Source organism: Bombyx mandarina, chromosome 26 (genome assembly GCF_030267445.1).
Source record: "Bombyx mandarina strain Sakado chromosome 26, ASM3026744v2".
In the NCBI taxonomy this organism is placed as follows: domain Eukaryota; kingdom Metazoa; phylum Arthropoda; class Insecta; order Lepidoptera; family Bombycidae; genus Bombyx; species Bombyx mandarina.
The window spans coordinates 6,600,020-6,619,034 of record NC_143232.1 but is presented as its reverse complement, the minus strand read 5'-3'; the positions used below and the strand labels follow the sequence as shown (position 1 = coordinate 6,619,034).

The 19,015-nt window shown below is 41.4% G+C and overlaps 1 protein-coding gene and 1 long non-coding RNA gene across 2 annotated transcripts in view; one reads left to right on the top strand and one right to left on the bottom strand.

Moving 5' to 3' along the window:
• LOC149499796 (uncharacterized) overlaps positions 1-19,015 on the top strand; it is a 588,308-nt gene that overhangs the window by 280,467 nt on the left and 288,826 nt on the right. The window lies entirely within an intron of this gene.
• The window catches only part of Octalpha2R (alpha2-adrenergic-like octopamine receptor), a 448,087-nt gene that overhangs the window by 247,022 nt on the left and 182,050 nt on the right, over positions 1-19,015 (bottom strand). The window contains exon 3 of the mRNA XM_028172359.2: positions 6,052-6,195. Within this exon, the coding sequence (XP_028028160.2) occupies positions 6,052-6,195 (144 nt within the window). The remainder of the gene's footprint in view (positions 1-6,051; positions 6,196-19,015) is intronic.

Here is a 19,015-nt window from a genome sequence, read left to right as displayed (position 1 = left end):
GCAGGATCGGGCTGTGAAACGGGTGTACACGGGTGTACCGGAGGGACGCCGCCACGTAGGGAGGCCCAAGTACCGCTGGTGTGACGCTGTGGAAGGAAATTTACGGGAGCTCCAAGTGTCGGACTGGCAAGGTGTTGCGCAGCGCCGGGATGAATGGCAAAGTTTATTGTCGGAGGCCAAGACCCACTTCGGGGTCATAGCGCCAGCTCAGTAGTAGTAGTAGTAGTGAGTGAGAAAATAGACAGAGCGTCTCGCGAAACACTCGACCGTGGAGAGAGGGAAAGGACAAAGAGAGCTAAGTCATTTCTCTTATACGCAGTATTCTCTATTACAACATAAATTTTATTTAAGGATGAAAAATGAAGAAAATCACAATACTGCACACCGGAAAAGAAGTTTCACTTCTTTTACGTGCACTAAATTACAAGCGCACCACTTTATTTCAAAATATTAATTTTTCTTACACCATTGCTCGCCTTCTCTTCCTCAACAAGTACTTTTAATTTTAAACATAGTTTTCCAATTCCTTATTGGTATTTGAAAATACCGTTTAGATGTGGCAGCTTCTATTATTGTATAGTCGGGTGTAACAGCTCACAGCCTATCTGATAATAAATGGCTTTCAAAGCACGTATCCTCGAGATGACCAGATCGTTTCATACAATTCCTCAGAATACTGCATATTATATTTTATTTATAACAATCTATCTTATCTTTTATATCTTCTGTTAATCTTTATATTAATCTCGGAAACGGCTCTAACGATTTTCATAAAATTCAGTATACAGGGAATTTCGGGGGCGATAAATCGATCTAGCTACGATTTATTTTTATAAAATGTTGTTTTATTCGTGTTTCCAACAATTAACTTTATCGATAATCAACTTAAACATAATATACTATTTTTTATTTATTGAAAGAAATTAACAAATAATATAATATCAATATGTAATTCGTATTTAAATATAATTTCTAAAAACACAATTTATCAAAAAAGAAAACCGAGCAAAGCTTGGTTATCCTCTAGTAACATATTTAAACTAGCTAATCAACGACCGAAAAGTGAACGTGAATATAGCCCCCTACTTTGAGTTTTGAGGTCTATTGTCTCAATTATTACAATTTTCGCTGGTTTGATTTAATTACACGATGCTATGGCTTCGTCGTGGAAGTCGTTTGTCAAGTACGTATTCCACTAAAACGATTGGTAACTGTCTGCGGGATTTAAACAGCACCATCGCTCGATATCAGTACACCGGTTTTACTGGTGGCAGGACCTCTTGTGAGTCCGCACGGATAGGTACCACCACCCTACCTATTTCTGCCGTGAAGCAGTAATGCGTTTCGGTTTGAAGGGCGGGGCAGCCGTTGTAACTATACTGAGACCTTAGAACTTATATTTTAAGGTGGGGGGCGCATTTTACGTTGTAGATGTCTAATGGCTTCAGTAACCACTTAACACTAGGCGGGCTGTGAGATCGTCCACCCATCTAAGCAATTAAACAAAAAAAAACTTAGAGAAACTTATCCTTCAGACCACGACGACTTTAAAGCTTCACGTGTCATATAACTACGACTATGTTTTGCGATCAATGCAAAATCAACCCAATAATAGTTACCTTTGGTTCGATTTAGTTTCAAATTAATAGTAGCGTTGGTTAAGTTTTTTGTGGGAATATTGTATGTAGCAAATTTAAAGCTATTTTTAATTCAGAATCTATGTAACAAACGTATTGATAGGAACTACGATCCTGCCTATTTCTATCGTGTAAAACATATGTGCATTGCGAGAGCAAGTATTCTTCTTTTATATCGTTCCCTCACTACTGAGGATCGCAACCAGATGTGACGTTCTTCCACTGTGCTCGATCATGGGTGGCATGGACCGCGTGGTACAGACTACCACCAAGTGCTTCTCTTGCTAGATCTGACCATCTGGCTGATGTTCTGCCCACGGCGCGCTTGCCCTCTATGCGACCCGCAATTATGAGCTTCTCTAATTAATGTCTAGGAGACCCGCATGATGTGTCCGAAGAAGCTCATACATAACACATTCCCGGCAAGTATGCTGTACAACAAAATTTGAGATTCTGATCTTGTGTCTCAAGGTTTTGGGTTTGCGGACTTCATGGACCACTGGATGAGCTGTGAGGTCATCTGCCCGAGTGCAGTAATAAAAAACAAACTTCTTCCGAGAACTTTTCGTATTTCCTACGTGCACCGTGGTATTAAAAAGTATCAGTTTACGGCCAGCTTCGGACGTTTTTATCGTGAAATCACGCCGCTACCGAATATCAAGTTATTTTTATCGTAAACGCAATTTACCATCTCTTTTACGGGTATGGCCACTAAAACAGCTGACGGGATTTTTAAGCTGTTTTTTTCTCCTTGAATTATTATTATAGTTCAAATGAACGACGTACATCAATACATTGGTGTGCATTAAGAGACATCGGGCCTACCTCATGTAAAGTAGCTAGTAGTTCGATTTAAAGGATATGTTTTTTTTTTCCTGCCTAAGCTGATGGCCTTGAGAGGCAATTTCAACGTAACTCAAACAAAGTAGGTGAGCTCGCGGGGCTCAAACCTGACGACGTTACTAACATTAACCCTAGCAACAAGAGCAGTGCTTCGCACGATCAAACGCGGCTGACATCTCACATGATGTTTGTCTTTCTACGACTTAAAGTTAGAAGGATGGGACCTCCCTTATAATTATACGTCGTGGAAAGATAAGCCCGTGCCGACTTGGGCGCGTTCGACAATGAAGATTGGCAACATGATGTGAGATATCGGTTGAATTTGAGCGGTAGTATAACAGTTTCATTTGGTAAATCGACTTCATTTTTGGACGGAAGTATTCGAAATATAAAATGAAAATGGAAATTAAAACTATATTGATATTAGGTGGCAGCACTTCAGAAAACGCATTGTAGTTGAGTGTTATGTATTTGTGTAACTGAAGATAGTAAATAAGTCTGTACTACTTTAGATTGAATTTGTTTTTCAACAAGAAACCAATAACCCAACAGGAAGACTGAACCTTGCCAGTTTGATGCCAACCTCGCCCTGACCTCGCCGCATTCCCGTAGCGATCTCTTTCCATCCAATGAATGCGTGTAGATTTTTATTTAATTATTTGATAGATCGTTCTAATTACCCACGAACCATGCATGCATACCGAGAATTATTTAATTAATTAACAATCACTCACAATGCTCACCATCATGTACGATTGAAACTTAACCTTTATGTATCAATGAAAGTAGCAAAATTCAGAGCATGATGTCCCGTTGGTAGTACCTTATGCTCTTATAGCCCACTAAAAACGCCAAATTAAAACATACATACATACGCTGTAAAATTTTGAAAAAATCGATATCCTCTAACTTCGTGGCCAACCAACTACACTCCATTATATCTACCTATCATAAATTAGTGATACTTTTAATTTTAACTTCGTAGTTTCAAGCCGTGACCGAAATTCTGATCTACAAAATTAAGGGATTCATTTTTAAGAACTGATTTTATCATTTGGGGTCAACTAAGATTTCGTCGTGATTTATAAACGGACCTACTTAGTAAAATATGGTGGAAAGGTTTTCTTTATTTTCTTTTGTGTACTTAGGAAGTATAATATCTCGTGGTTGTAATAAGCCGAATGACATTACACCGTAATAGTGACGAATGTCGTACTCTAAGGCAACTTGTACTCTAATTAACTATAAAATTACTGGTGGTAGGACGTCCGTGAGTCCACACGGGTAGGTACCACCGCCCTGACTATTTCTGCCGTGAAACAGTAATTTCGGTTTGAAGGGTGGGGCAGCCATTGTAACTATACTGAGACCTTCGAACTCATATTTCAAGGTGGGTAGCGGCATTTACGTTAAAGATGTCTATGAGCTCCAGTAACCGCTTAACATCAGAGGGGCTGTGAATTCGTGGACGATGGATGGATCCATCTATTCAATAAAAAAATAATAAGAAAAACTTATTACACTATTAACATTAACTGATTATTAAATTTAAAACCATTTTTCAAGAATATATAAAAAGCAAAATAGCAAAATATTCTTGTTGGGCTAATGCTCAAAAATTGGGGTCGACCAGAGCAGTAGTTAAGATCATTTGAAGACGGTAGATACCGAGACCTTGACTTCAAAGTCGAGTCAGAGGGAGACTGTCAAATGACGTGATAACTCATTTATCAGAATAAAGCTAACATAAAACCGGCATTGTTCCATATGGAGCGCTCTGAGGAATTGTTTGAGATGATCCCATCATCTCGCTTTTACCATCGCACCGCCTGCCGTCGGAGTAGAGTTCCATACTACCTGGAGCCACTGCGTTCACCCACAGTGCGTTTCCAGATATATTTTTTGCCACGTACCATCCGGCTTTGAAATGAGCTCCCCTCCACGGTGTTTCCCGAGTGCTATGACATATTCTCCTTCAAACTAGGCTTATGGAGAGCACTTAACAGTAGGCAGCGGCTTGGCTCTGCCCTTGGCATTGCTGACGTCCATGGGCGACGGTAACCACTCACCATCAGGTGGGCCGTATGCTGGTCTGCCTCCAAGGGCAATAAAAAAAAGGAAGTTATTACATTTGAGAGAATTCCTTAAGCTCGCAAAAGGACCAGAATGAGCGAAAACAATGTCTACATTACGAGTATACGTCAGTCAAATTTCAACTTAATTCCCCCCAAATTCTTTTAATCGAACATTTTCAACATTTCACTAACTCCATAAAGGGACGGACAAGAAAAATCTTTACCCCTAAAATTCACGAATCCAAAGGCCATTAACTAAATTATCTCACGCGGAATTATCCTTCGAAATTCAACGGGGAGGTTCTGTATAATTCTAACATGTAATCTCTAGATTACAATGTTGGTAACGCTTCAGAGCTATATTCAAGTTTTAAGGTTGGTTGGTACCTTTTAAGGTATGTAAGCTTTGATTGTGAAAGATTTTTTTTAAATAGTCTTATGACGTTCGATTGCCGGAATTCGGATCGTTGAAAGCTCCTTTGGTCGACGGAGATTAAGTGCATTTTTTATGTATGTATGTAATATATTTATTCATAAAACTTTCATTTAGCAGTTTGACTGCAGGTAACTCGCTTTATATAAAAATAGCTTATAAATTATTAAATTAGGTTATATTAATACAATTAATTTACTTACGCAAATGGTTACAACGTATTTAACAAGTGTTTTTTTTAATAAACTTTTAAATTTAGGAAGTATAGGCACACGTCTTATCTCCTCTTGTATTTATCGCTGCCGTAAATTAATGGCGACTTTACTGATGAATCGCTTGAATCTTGTCACCTCCTTTTTACCATATCACCAATAGCCAAAAATCGGTGTTCATCTCCAGTTCGTTTCAAGCCAATATCCTACTTTTCGCGGTGTTTCTTGAGGGGCATATCCAACATCCTATCATTGCTATTATCTACTTGCGATGACAATATGTCATAACTAGCTAATCTGCCGTCATAGTCAATGAACAGAAATACCTAAAAACATAAAACTCGTACGAACATTCATCCTCTTCAACGAAAAGTAGCCATAAAACTAAGCTAAATCTTTACCATCTTCTATTGAAGTGTGGTACAATATTGTTAGGACGGTAAGAGTAACGCTCGAGAAGTACAACGCCATCTATTGTCAAAATAGCGAAAACACAATACTCGAAATGTGTGAAATATTCTCGATAATTTTATTTTAGGGATGTAGTATCGGCTATAAAAGCGTTGCAGAGATGGCACGCAGTCAGACTCAGTCAGTCAGTAATCGGAATTACTCGAAGTGAAACAGCGAACGAATCACCTGAAGCGAATTGAGAATTTTAAAGTATTTGTGAAGTGTTTTAAGTGTTCTTAGTGAGTGTTAACTTGTAATTCGGTAGAATTTTATTTATCCCGAACCCCAGCGCATAACAATATTAACACACACCCGTTTTAAAACGACAGCGAAAAAACGCGTTGATTTAAGGCCTTCCGCATCAGTTAAGTAATGAATAAGTTAACGCAAAAACTTACCTTGCATTGTGGAAACTGCTCTAGTGGCCTGCTGACTCTCCAACCGAGGAGTGGAGGAATGCACACCAGGGCACTCATCAGCCAAACCGCTGCTATCATCAGCGCTGCCCTCGCTGGTGTTCTTTTCTTCAAGTAGTCCACTGCCTGTAAAGAAATTCTTAATCAGAATTATGCTTTTTGGAATGAAGCTCCTTATGGGACGATGCGGAGGGGTACCCTAATCGAAAAAAAAAAAAAGTCCGTAACGTAAGATTTTTATTATTTATGTATAGTCTTAGCTATACAGTGTCTAATGTATTAGTCTAAGTGATGACGGTTATTATTATTATTCATATAGCTGTTTCTTTGTATATTATTATTATAGATTTTTTATAAATCATTGTGAATAAAATAAAGTTGATAGCTTTGTAAAGTAGTTTTTTTTAGTTTTTATCAATGAAAAAGTCATAATAAAAAATGTACACCCGAATAATTATTTTCTTTATACCTCGAATAGAATTTAAAATTAATATTTTTATAATATGGAACTTAATTCCTATCCGGTGTTCCGGTGTCCCACGACACCACACATATTTTTTATCATTATCCTTGTAGGCAGACGAGCATACGAGTCATCTGATGGTGAGTGGTTACCTTCGTTCATGGACGTCAGCAATGCCAACCTACTGCCAAAAGTGTACATGACAAAAGCCATGTATGTATGCCAAATTTAAAGTCTACCGTAGAACATAGACAATATGATAATATGACTATGAACTTAGATATGGAAGAAGCGAGTGCACAACTCATTTGACGTTAAAGAAGCCCCTAAATAGTACCATAAAGTAAACAAGTGATATTGATAATAACAGTGTGATAAAATTACAATTGGTCAATTTGAATAAGCAAATAATTACAATAATATCCATATCTAGTATGGCGCTCAATATCACCTAATACGATCTAGTACTTGATTAGATCAATAAAGAATAGGGCCACGTGACATTATCAGAAAAACAAATAATAACAATATTCCCTCGTACTCTACGATAACACAATACCTTACATATTCTTCTGTTTTGCGAATCATCGTAATACATGAATAATGATTTATAATGTCCGAGACGATTTTTTCGAATAATCGGATGGTATAAAATAATGTGAGGATTTTTATTACCAATAATGACAGACGAGTATACGGCTCTCGTGGTGGAGTTTGGTTATCATTACACATGTCATGGCAACTGACATGACTACATTAGCCAAGTCGCGGTCTACAGAGAAGGATTCTCTACAGGCCTCGTCTGTAAAAGGACATATCATAGTGATGCCTATTTCTACCGTGAAGCAGTAATGCGTTTCGGTTTGAAGGGTGGGGCAGCCGTTGTACCTATACTTGGGACCTAGATTCAAAATCTAAATTAATTTTTTTTATTTTTTCAAAGACTTTATGTGGATTTGAATAATGTTTATTAAATGTTAAATTTAAAATACATAACACAATAGTCATATCCCCAGTGGTGTTGTTTTGTTGACTTTTGGATATTACCGTTACAATTTCGTCATTTTCAAGACAATTTTAATACTAATTGACTCCCATATCTCATGTATGACGCTTCAGGAAACGTAAATAATAATTCCTTAAATAATTCATGGAGGAAATGCCCAGACCGGGCTAAGTGGTGTAGATTGTGAGAGGTCTATGTTCAGCAGTGGACGACTGTGGGCGGTTGATGATGATGATGATGACGAAATAATTCTAACTTAAACTTATTTGTTGATGTGAAGTTGATGCTTTTGAAGTATGGTGTTGGCGCCGCCTATTAAGGATTCCATGGACAGCCCACCCGCACGAACATCTTGGTCCTACAACAGCTTAAAATGGAGAACGCTCAACGCCTGTCTACCACCTGTCTGCAACGCATAATGCGCTACTTTGGCCACGTTGCCCGCAGAAGTGTAGATAGCTTGGAACGTCTGATGGTCACCGGAAAAGTAGAAGGAAAACGTCTTAGAGGCCGGAGCCCCAAACGTAGGTCCGACCAGATCTCCGAACAAACCAGCGGACCACTTAGCGCTGCACTACACCAGGCAACTGACCGGAGCCGACGGAGGCTGGAAGTTGACAAGCCGAAACGGAGTCACAATCTTCAGTAATCAGGGAGCGATGGAGAAGAAGAAAGAAGAAGATAACTTAAGGAATAGAAACTAAGAAAAATAATCGTGTCCGATATTAAAATCGTGTCGTAACCTATAAACACGTTGTGGCTAATATTAATTTTGTGAAAACGTATCGTACGGATTGCTCCCGTAGGCCCAGTTTGCGGGCATTGGATTGTTTCTCGTGATTTATCGATACGCCGCGGCTTACGTAACCCGCTGGCTGTCATATGTACACAATCCGGTGGTTTCCCTGTGATGGATGTGGCGGAATAATAACAGACGCCTCAGCTTATAGAAGCGAGCAAGTGTTAGAGAGAACCCGGTCATCGTTCTCGTCGAACCCGTCACTTGCGACAAAGGGCTCGACGAGTAAATTAACCCACAGACACAGCCTACTGAGTTTCTCGTCGGATCTTCTCAGTGGGTCGCGTTTCCGATCCGGTAGGTAGGTAGGTGGTAGATTCTGCGAAGCACGGCTCTTGCTAGGGTTCGTGTTAGTAACGTCATCAGATTTGAGCCCCGTGAGCTCACCTACTAGTTAAGGTTACGCTGAAATAGCCTCTCAAGCCTCTCAACGCTATCAGCTTAAGTAGGAAAACTACAAGAGAAAACTCATTGCTAATCCATTTTAAAGTCGTTACAAAAGCTCCAAAAGTTCGCCACGTGTAGTGCTGCTCAATTATAGGTTTCTGAAATTGAATCCGAACTCCGCTGTGTCTCTGGGTTTACGTATGTGAAGTATTCCAGAAATGGTCTGTGTTACGATTACGGCACAATCGTATTTATAGTAAATATTAAAACTAGTCAACATGTCCTCCGCCTGAAGAACAATAGATCAAAGCGTGGCCATCTTGTCTCTTTACCACTTCGACAAATAAGATGCGTCGACGACATAGTGGAGGGGGCGTGGTTTAACTAGCTTTGCACACGGCACTCGGATCACCTGAAATGACGCAAAATCGTATAATTTCGGTGCTGTGTTGAGATGTGCGAGTTGACTTGCTCACTCGCCACAGTATGCTTTGTCAAAAGTGCTGAAATTATTGGCCACCGCCCCCGGAGCCGAAGTCGGATGAATAACGAATAACTGGTACGTCTCAAAGATCTTTCAGAAGGAGGTAAAAGTTGCTAATAGCTGATTGAGCGCTCCAGAGGAAAAACATTACAAAAGTAGCTGCTTCGCAAATGCATCTACCACCCGATCGGAAACCAGCTCGCTGAGAAGATTCGCTCAGAAACTCAACGGGCTGATTCGATGGGCTGTACCAGTACCGTCTAGGCGGACTTAGAGTTCGAGGTTTTAGTCATGTTAGAAATGGATAAATCAATAATAAAGCCAAAACTTACATGAACCACTGATGCAGGCAGTAGAAGTATTATCGCGTTCTTTTCTAACTTAATCTATTTATATCAGAGTCCAATTAGCGTATCCTTCTCTAGATAGTCTTCTTAATAAAGAACATATAAAATACTAGCGCTTTTCCACGAGTCACGACCATACGAGTTCACAAAAATCGCATTAAGATTTCGCGACCAAGCACACAAAAGGAAAACCATTAATATTCACTACGCACACATACGTTGGGCTCATCGAAACGTCACTTCCAGGAAACAGCCGGACGTGTGTGCCAATGGGCAACATTAATATTTAATTCTATCGTAACTCCGGATCTGATTTATATCGATAAAGGCCAGTGGATGTAGGCACATGATCTTTTCAGTATGTTGTAACGCAGTACGCATCCGCCCTAACAAATACCGGTGCATGAAGTTAGGACGCTGAGCACTTTTATTTATTTATTTTTTATTGCTTAGATGGATGGACAAGCTCACAGCCCACCTGGTGTTAAGTGGTTACTGGAGCCCATAGACATCTGCAGCGTAAATGCGCCACACACCTCGAGATATAGTTCTGAGGTCTCAGTATAGTTACAACGGCTGCCCCACCCTTCGAACCGATACGCATTACTGCTTCACGGCAGAAATAGGCAGGGCGGTGGTACCTACCCGCGCGGACTCACAAGATGTCCTACCACCAGTAATAAATAATAACTTTAGTAAGCTTAGGTCACTTTTACGCTGACGGCCCCAATTTATTTTCTACAAATTGCAAATTGAATGCAATTTGAATACGGATCATAATCTTGCACTAATATCATTGGAGACAGACTTGAAATAGAGCACGTAAATTGCCTTGGTTATTTGCGTTGGGATCAACAAACGCTAGTGTTCCAGATGGTATTTCGAACTGAGTATGTGACGAAAATAAATGAAGTCTAGATGGATTTTGCTTCTATAGATATCGTTTTGTTGACGTACACCAATTATGTAATCATTTGAGATTTAGAACTCATGTGCCTTTGTGGTATTTGATCTCTGATTACCACTTATGTTATTATACAACATATTCACTCACGGCCCACCTGATCTTAAGTGGTAACCGGAGACCATAGACATCTACAATGTAAAGGTCCCACCCATCTTGAGACATGAGCTGTAAAGTCTCACTTTTTAACAGTACAACGCCTGCCCCGACCTTCAAATCGAAATGCATTACTGCTTCACGGCAGAAATAGGCAGGGCGGTGGTACCTACCCGTGCGAACACAAGACCACCACCACCAGTAATTATGCAACTTATAATTTTGCGGGTTTGATTTTTATTACACGATTCTATTCCTGCACTGTGGCAGGAATCGTGAAAATTTATTAAGTACGTATTTCAGTAGAAAAATTGGTACCTGCCGGCGGGATTCGAACACCGATGCATCGCTACACATGCACCGGACATCTTATCCTTTAAGCCACAACGACTTCAATAATGTATTACTCTTGGCGGAGCTTTCGTGGTTATATCGAATCCTTGTTTCTTAAAGCCTTGACAGTTGTTCTCGATGATTCGCGAACTGGGGCTTAGCGCACGCCAGTTAAGTGAGGCTTTGGTAAAGTCTTTCAGTTGATCAGTTCAGCGCTTGAGGCACGCCTGTCCACGAGGTCTTTTACCATTGACCCTACCTTGAACAACAAGATTCTCGATAGACTCTGCAGGCCATCGCGATACGTGACTATTATAAAACAGGATTGTTTAGACCAATCAAAGACTTTCAGGAAATATATAATTAAGCAACGTGTTACAAAATATCCCGTAAAATATATAATTAATTATCAAAGTCAAAAATTTTGTCGACCCTAGTAAGATGTCATGTCAGGGAATCAGTAGAGTAGTTTACTCTTTAACTTTACTGATATAGGGTTTGCACATGAGTGAAAATAATTTTTTTTAAATTTTTTGGGTGTATGTTCTACAGTTTTTTTTTATAGCCTTTATTGCTGATACTAAACAATGAGTTTACATACAGTAGCAAATTATTTTAACTTAAATGTCATCAGGTTTCCCGGTTCAGTGATCAGCGTGTTCTGTGACACATAGGCCTCTTCCAGTAGCTTCCATTCTTTTCTTTTAGTAGCTTTTCTGGACCAGATTGTACCTCCAATCATCTTGATATCATCTGTCCATTTTCTAGCTTGCCTACCTATTTTTCTTTTGCCATCACATGGCTGCCATTCTGTTATAATTTTAGTCCATTTTATTCTGCTTTCCCTTGTTATACAGCGTTATAACGGTTCATAAATATTATCATTGGACTCGTTATAAGGCCCCATTTAAGATCCTTTCGACTTTACGGGTAGTTTTGTAACACCATGTATGTACATATGTAGCGTGCTAGAACAGGACTATAGACAACTTATAATATAATATTTCTGATTTTATCATTTGCAGGGATCCGTAGTGTTACTGGGTGTCTTATGGGCCCGCACAGTTAAGTACAACCATCCTGCCTATTTCAGCCGCCAAACAGTAATGCGTTCCGATTTGAAGAGACAGCCGTTGTACTGTAGAGCTGAGATTTAGAACTCTCAATGGGTGGTGGTCTTTGAACTAACGATATAAAACCAACTTGTGACTAAAAATTGTAATACAGAAATAAGAGCACATAGGATGGAAAGAAGGATGTGTGAAAGTAGCCCCGGTAATCTAAAAATTAAAGAGCGGACAGTTAACGTGGTATGGACATGTGATGCGTAGATAGAAGATGCATGTGACTAGGAGATGTATGGAAATAGTAGTGCAAGGTAGAGGGGGAAGAGGTCGACCGAAGAAGACATGGATGGAGTGTGTGAATGACGATATGATAGAGAGACCACTGAGTTTGAGATGACGGCCCATCGAAGAGAATGAAAGCGAAAAATTAGCTATGCCGACCCAACCTAGTGGGATAAGGTGGAGAAAAAGAAGAAAGAAACAAGAGCACATATATTTTAAGCCGCTATTATTATTACATTAGGAATAGACTAAGTAAACAATGACACATGTTCGCTGAAAGATCTATAATACCCTTAGTCGATTCTTATATGTAGTATGTATAATAATATTTACTAGAGGTCCCGCAGTAGTCGAAATTCGACTATAATTAATTGGAATTGTAAGTTTGTACACTATTATATTTATTTATTTATCACAAATTTCGCCAAGACTTTGTTAATATTTATAAAAAATGTTAACAAAGACAAACAATATTTAATTTCTATTTGACAACAGATGTCAAGAACAAAAGCTTGACAATAAATAGTATGCATGCGTGTGTGCGTCAAATACATGGTATGTAGTGTGTGTAATGTTTTCTTTATTGATTTAATGTATATTTTATGCATTATTTAAAAAAAATATTAGCATTGTGCACTTCTTCTCTATATTCTCTATAAGTGTGGAAAATTTCATACTCCTCCGTCCGCGCAATTTTAGTAAAAAGGCATACAAAGTTTTTGCTTCACGTATTAATATATAGATTTTCTCTGACATAACTGACCGTAAACTAAATTGCACGACTAAAATTATCATCCTTGCGAATTGAATCAGCTTGTTAGACGCATCTCAGTTGATGCAGTTCGCATTAAATCCCTGGCTCACATTACCGGTTTGTTGTATGGTACAATACATAAGCGATACGAAATTAATCTCAAGTACTTTTATTTTATTTTATTGCTTTGATGAGTGAACGAGCTCACAGCCCACCTGGTGTAAGTGGCTACTGGAGCCCATAGATATTTACAACGGAAATGCCGCCACCCACCTTAAGATATGAGTTCTAAGGTCTCAGTATAGTTACAACGGCTGTCCCACCCCTCAAAATGAAACACATAACTGTTTCACGGCAGGAATAGGCTTTTTACCCCTGATATGAATAAAAGTCGAAATTGGACATAGAAATAAATTCATCCGATGGTTGGTTGCGAAATAACCATGTTAAATCAACTTCATAGCTTTTAATGAAATTGCATCGCTGGAAATCAGATGGCTTGTCAGTATCATTAATTAGGAGCTAACATATATTACACATAAAAATTAAAATAACTTATTAATAATTAGAAAATGAATAATCTTAGTAATTAAATGAATGAATGAGTTGATAAGGCGGAAGGTTACACGATCCAGGGGACGCAATTTGAAGTTGCAAATAGACAATATATCGGAACAAAATAATACGGAAATTACTGACGTATTCCACTGTATTGCTGACCACTCAAAGTAGGGGACAACTCAGTAGTAATAATTAGTAGTAATTACTAGATACATCGAAGGGGCTACTTAAAGTAAAATTTATTTTAATTTAAAAAAATCTATTAGCCTCATCGCCTAACTTGGACCACGGCCGTCAGTAAGAAGTTTGATCTGTTTAAATGTTCGCAATAAATGATGAGCACTCATGTGCCAAGTTATGCAAATCCACAAATATAATTACGTGATTATAGACTGAATACTCGCGGCCGTTTTGATTTATTTTAAGCTTGCACAATATAATATGTATTACTAAGGCGAAATAAGTCGCGAATCCAAATCTGAGACTTAGACGAAATGTATTTGCGAACCGTTACTGTAATACCTGATTATCTATATATTAATACGTGAAGCAAAAACTTTGTATCCCTTTTTACGAAAATTGCGCGGACGGATGAGTATGAAATTTTCCAAACTTATAGAGAATATAGATAAGAAGTGCACAATGCTAATATTTTTTTAAAATAATGCATAAAAGATACATTAAATCAATAAAGAAAACATTACACACACTACATACCATGTATTTGACGCACACACGCATGCATACTATTTATTGTCAAACTTTTGTTCTTGACGTCTGTTGTCAAATTGAGATAGAATATGGTTTGTCTTTGTTAATATTTTTTATAGTGTAGCCTTGGCGAAATTTGTGATTATAGAAGTATAAAATACAATCATAATAGTGTACAAACTTACAATTCCAATTAATTTTAGTCGAATTTCGACTACTGCGGGACCTCTAGTTTAAGTAATTTGACAGTCTGTATAATTAAATGAAGTTGTGTGATGTCGTGGGACACCGGATATGAGCGAATTTCCTTATTATAAAAATATTAATTTTAAGTTCTATACGAGGTATAAAGAAAATAGCACTGGAGGGTCATTCGGTAACGTGCGAACTTATTGTGGTACATTACATTCACGGTTATTTGCATAAGAGTTAGTGTATTGCGCAAACGAACGCTCTAAGATCGTGGTCAATGAATGATAAAAAATGTGTTATTTTCTGTACGTTATCACAAAGCTAGGTCATACACGGCGAGCATTACTAATAAAAAAATTACGTTACGGACGTTTTTTCCCGGTTACGGTACCCCTCCGCATCGTCACATAAGGAACTTCGTTCCAATAGTGATTAGTCAACACTGAAATCTACATTTTTCAAGGATTCCTCAACGCTCACCAGTCGCTCGGAGTTCAAGAATCAACCACCAGATGCGACAGCCCAGCCTACCGACGCATCAATAAATACATACAGAATAGGAATTGCAGCGCATAAAATAAAACTTACACTGTTACAAAATCTTCTGTTATAATAATAATATGGTCGTTGTCGGAAGTGGAAGTCGTCGTGGCCTAAAGGATAAAACGTCCGGTGCTTTAGTTGTTGCGATGCGCCAGTGTTCGAATCCCGCAGGCGGGTACCAATTTTTCTAATGAAATACGTATTCAACAAATGTTCACGATTGACTTCCACGGTGAAGGAATAACATCGTGTAATAAAAATCAAACCCGCAAAATTATAATTTGCGTAATTACTGGTGGTAGGACCTCTTGTGAGTCCGCACGAGTAAGTACCACCGCCTTACCTATTTCTACCGTGAAGCAGTAATGCGTTTCGATCTGAAGGGTGGGGCAGCCGTTGTAACTTTACTGAAATCTTAGAACTTATATCTCAAGGTGGGTGGCGCATTTACGTTCTAGATGTCTAAGGGCTCCATAACCACTTAACACCAGGTGGGCCGTGAGCTCGTCCACCCATAAAGCAATAGCCACCCATAAAAACAAAATCAACACTTTTATTACGCCTTGCTCATTTTTCAACCTTCTTCGCCATCTTCCTTTTCTCTGTCATTCTCTTTTCTCTTTCTGTTTTCTCTCACTCACATCTTAACGTTCCGTTTCACACTCTTTTCATACGTTCCATTCTTACTAAACCTTCAAACATTTAATTAAAGGAATACGAAATTGCACGTACACACACCGATCACACTGAATCCATTCATGACATTACTGGCGAACCACCAAATATTGAAGTTTATATTTCCGATACATCGCGTCGTACCACACAATAGAAACATTCCGATAGAGGCACCCGTCACGTGCGGACGTGCTCATCGACCACTCGATTGCCCGGCCTTTGTTCGCCCGGCTTTTGTTAGCCCGGCCATTGTTCGCGCGGCCTGTGTTCGTGGTACATCTGCCGACCAAGTGTTTTTTTTTTTTTTTCTGGAAGTTTTTAATTGTTTTGTTTCCTTTTGTTATTTCTGTGTTCGTGGTACATCTGCCGACAAACTGTCTTCCTGGAAGTGTTTAATTGTTTTGTTTCTTTTTGTTATTTCCGTTTTGTTGTGTTTTTTTCTTTGTCCTGTAGTAATCGTGCCGCATCGCCACCTGTGTTCAATAGAACCGCTCAGGTCCGAGAAGTTGGGGCCTCGCCGCAAGGCGAGTGTTTTCTAAGACCCAGGGTAGCCCCACCTGGGCACGTAGCCATCATGGACGCTGTATTTGCGGAATTTCTCCGGCTTCGCTACCCAAAGCTCACTTCCGAGTTTCAGGCCTTCAAGGCCGATCACACCGCGAGCCCTCTCGTGGACTCCGCCGAGCTCGCTGCTCCTGCGTCGCCTGTACCTGCGTGCAAAGCTTCTGTATCGAGCACCGCAGCCTCCGTCGTGCCTGCCGTTCCCGCGTCGCCTATACTGGCGAGTAAAACTGCTGCGTCGTCCGCCGGGGTCACCGTTCCAGCAGCGCGATCATCCGCGGCCTCCGTCGCACCCTCCAAAACACCTACTCGTAGGTCACCTGCGCCCGCCTCCTCGTCCTCCGACTCTGACTCGGAGATGGAGGTCGACCTCGCCCCCGCCTCATCGACGGATGGATTCACCCTGGTGCAAAAGGGTAAGAAGCGTGCCGCGGAGTCTCGAGCTCCCGCGGCCGCTAAAATTAGCAAAGCCGCGAACGCGTCGCGCCCCCGCCCTCAGACTCCCGTTGCGCCTCTAGCCCGTGCCACTCCGTCGCCGCGTCCGGTGGCACAAAATAAAACCCAGACCCCTCCCCCGGTAATCCTTCAAGAGAAGGCAGCTTGGGAACGAGTTTCCCTGGCCCTTAAGGCCAAAAATATCAATTTCACGAATGCCCGTAACCTCGCGAACGGCATTCAAATTAAGGTTCGAACACCCGACGACCATAGGGCCCTCTCTTCTTACCTCCGTAAGGAGCGTATAAGTTTCCACACGTATACGCTCCAGGAGGAGCGCGAACTCCGTGCCGTTATACGTGGCATCCCTAAAGAGTTGGATGCCGAGCTCGTTAAGGCCGACCTTCTCGAACAAGGCCTACCGGTTAACTCCGTACACCGCATGCATACAGGCCGCGGAAGGGAGCCATATAATATGGTTCTCGTCGCCCTCCAGCCTACCCCCGAGGGTAAGCAAATATTCAACATCCGAACGGTCTGTAGCCTTTCCGGAATCGCAGTCGAAACCCCACACAAGAAAGGCACACCTAGCCAGTGCCATAACTGCCAATTATACGGGCATTCTTCCCGTAACTGTCACGCGCGCCCCCGATGCGTCAAGTGCTTAGGCGATCACGCCACGGCCCTATGCACTCGCGATCAAAAAACTGCGACGGAACCGCCTAGCTGCGTCCTGTGTCGAACACAGGGTCACCCTGCAAATTACCGCGGATGCCCCCGAGCTCCGAAAATAAATCGACGCGTCGCCCGCCAAAACCGCCTCCGAGCTTCCGGCCCAGACATCAAAGCCTCGGCACCCTCTGTGTCGCAGGCTAAGCCAGCGTTCGTTCCGGCGCCGGTGCCCAGTGTCTCGGCCTGGGCGAAACCGCTGCCGTACACGAACACGGCTACAACTCCCTCCTCCGCGATTCGTCCCGCCCCCGCGACTCGTCCCTCTCCCGCGACTTGCCCTCCGACCGCGTCCGATAATCTCGCTTTAGCGATCGACTTCTTTCAGTCGATCAACTTTGAGCGCGTTAACGCTTTGGGCGACGCCATTCGCGCTGCCTCCACTGCACAACACTTTATCGCCGTTGTGCAAGAATACGCCGACGTATACGCGTCATTAAATACGTACGTCCTCCCCTCACTCCGCCGGTAATCAATGGCGTATATAAGTAGAATAAAGCCCCTATCCGTAACAATAGGATTTTTTAACGCTTACGGTCTCGCAAATCAACGTGATCAGGTTTCTGACTTTTTGCGTGACCATCAAATTGATATCTTTTTAGTGCAGGAGACCCTACTTAAGCCCGCGCGCCGTGACCCTAAAATCGCGAACTATAACATGGTCAGGAACGACAGGCTCTCTGCTCGTGGTGGTGGTACCGTCATTTACTATAGAAGAGCCCTGCATTGCGTCCCGCTCGATCCTCCCGCGCTCGCTAATATCGAAGCATCAGTGTGCCGAATCTCACTGACGGGACACGCGCCGATCGTTATCGCGTCCGTTTATCTTCCACCGGATAAGATCGTTCTAAGCAGTGATATCGAGGCGCTGCTCGGCATGGGGAGCTCTGTCATTCTGGCGGGCGACCTAAATTGTAAACACATCAGGTGGAACTCACACACTACAACCCCGAATGGCAGGCGACTTGACGCGTTAGTCGATGATCTCGCCTTCGATATCGTCGCTCCGCTAACCCCGACTCACTACCCGCTAAATATCGCGCATCGCCCGGATATACTCGACATAGCGTTATTAAAAAACGTAACTCTGCGCTTACACTCGATCGAAGTAGTTTCAGAGTTAGATTCAGACCACCGTCCCGTCGTTATGAAGCTCGGTCGCGCTCCCGATTCCGTTCCCGTCACGAGGACTGTGGTGGATTGGCACACGCTGGGCATCAGCCTGGCTGAATCTGATCCACCATCGCTCCCGTTTAACCCAGACTCTACCCCGTCTCCTCAGGATACCGCTGAAGCCATAGACATCTTAACGTCACACATCACCTCGACATTAGATAGGTCATCGAAACAAGTTGTAGCGGAGGACTTCCTTCACCGCTTCAAATTGTCCGACGATATTAGGGAACTCCTTAGAGCTAAGAACGCCTCGATACGCGCCTACGACAGGTATCCTACCGCGGAAAATCGTATTCGAATGCGTGCCCTACAACGCGACGTAAAGTCTCGCATCGCCGAAGTCCGAGATGCCAGATGGTCTGATTTCTTAGAAAAACTCGC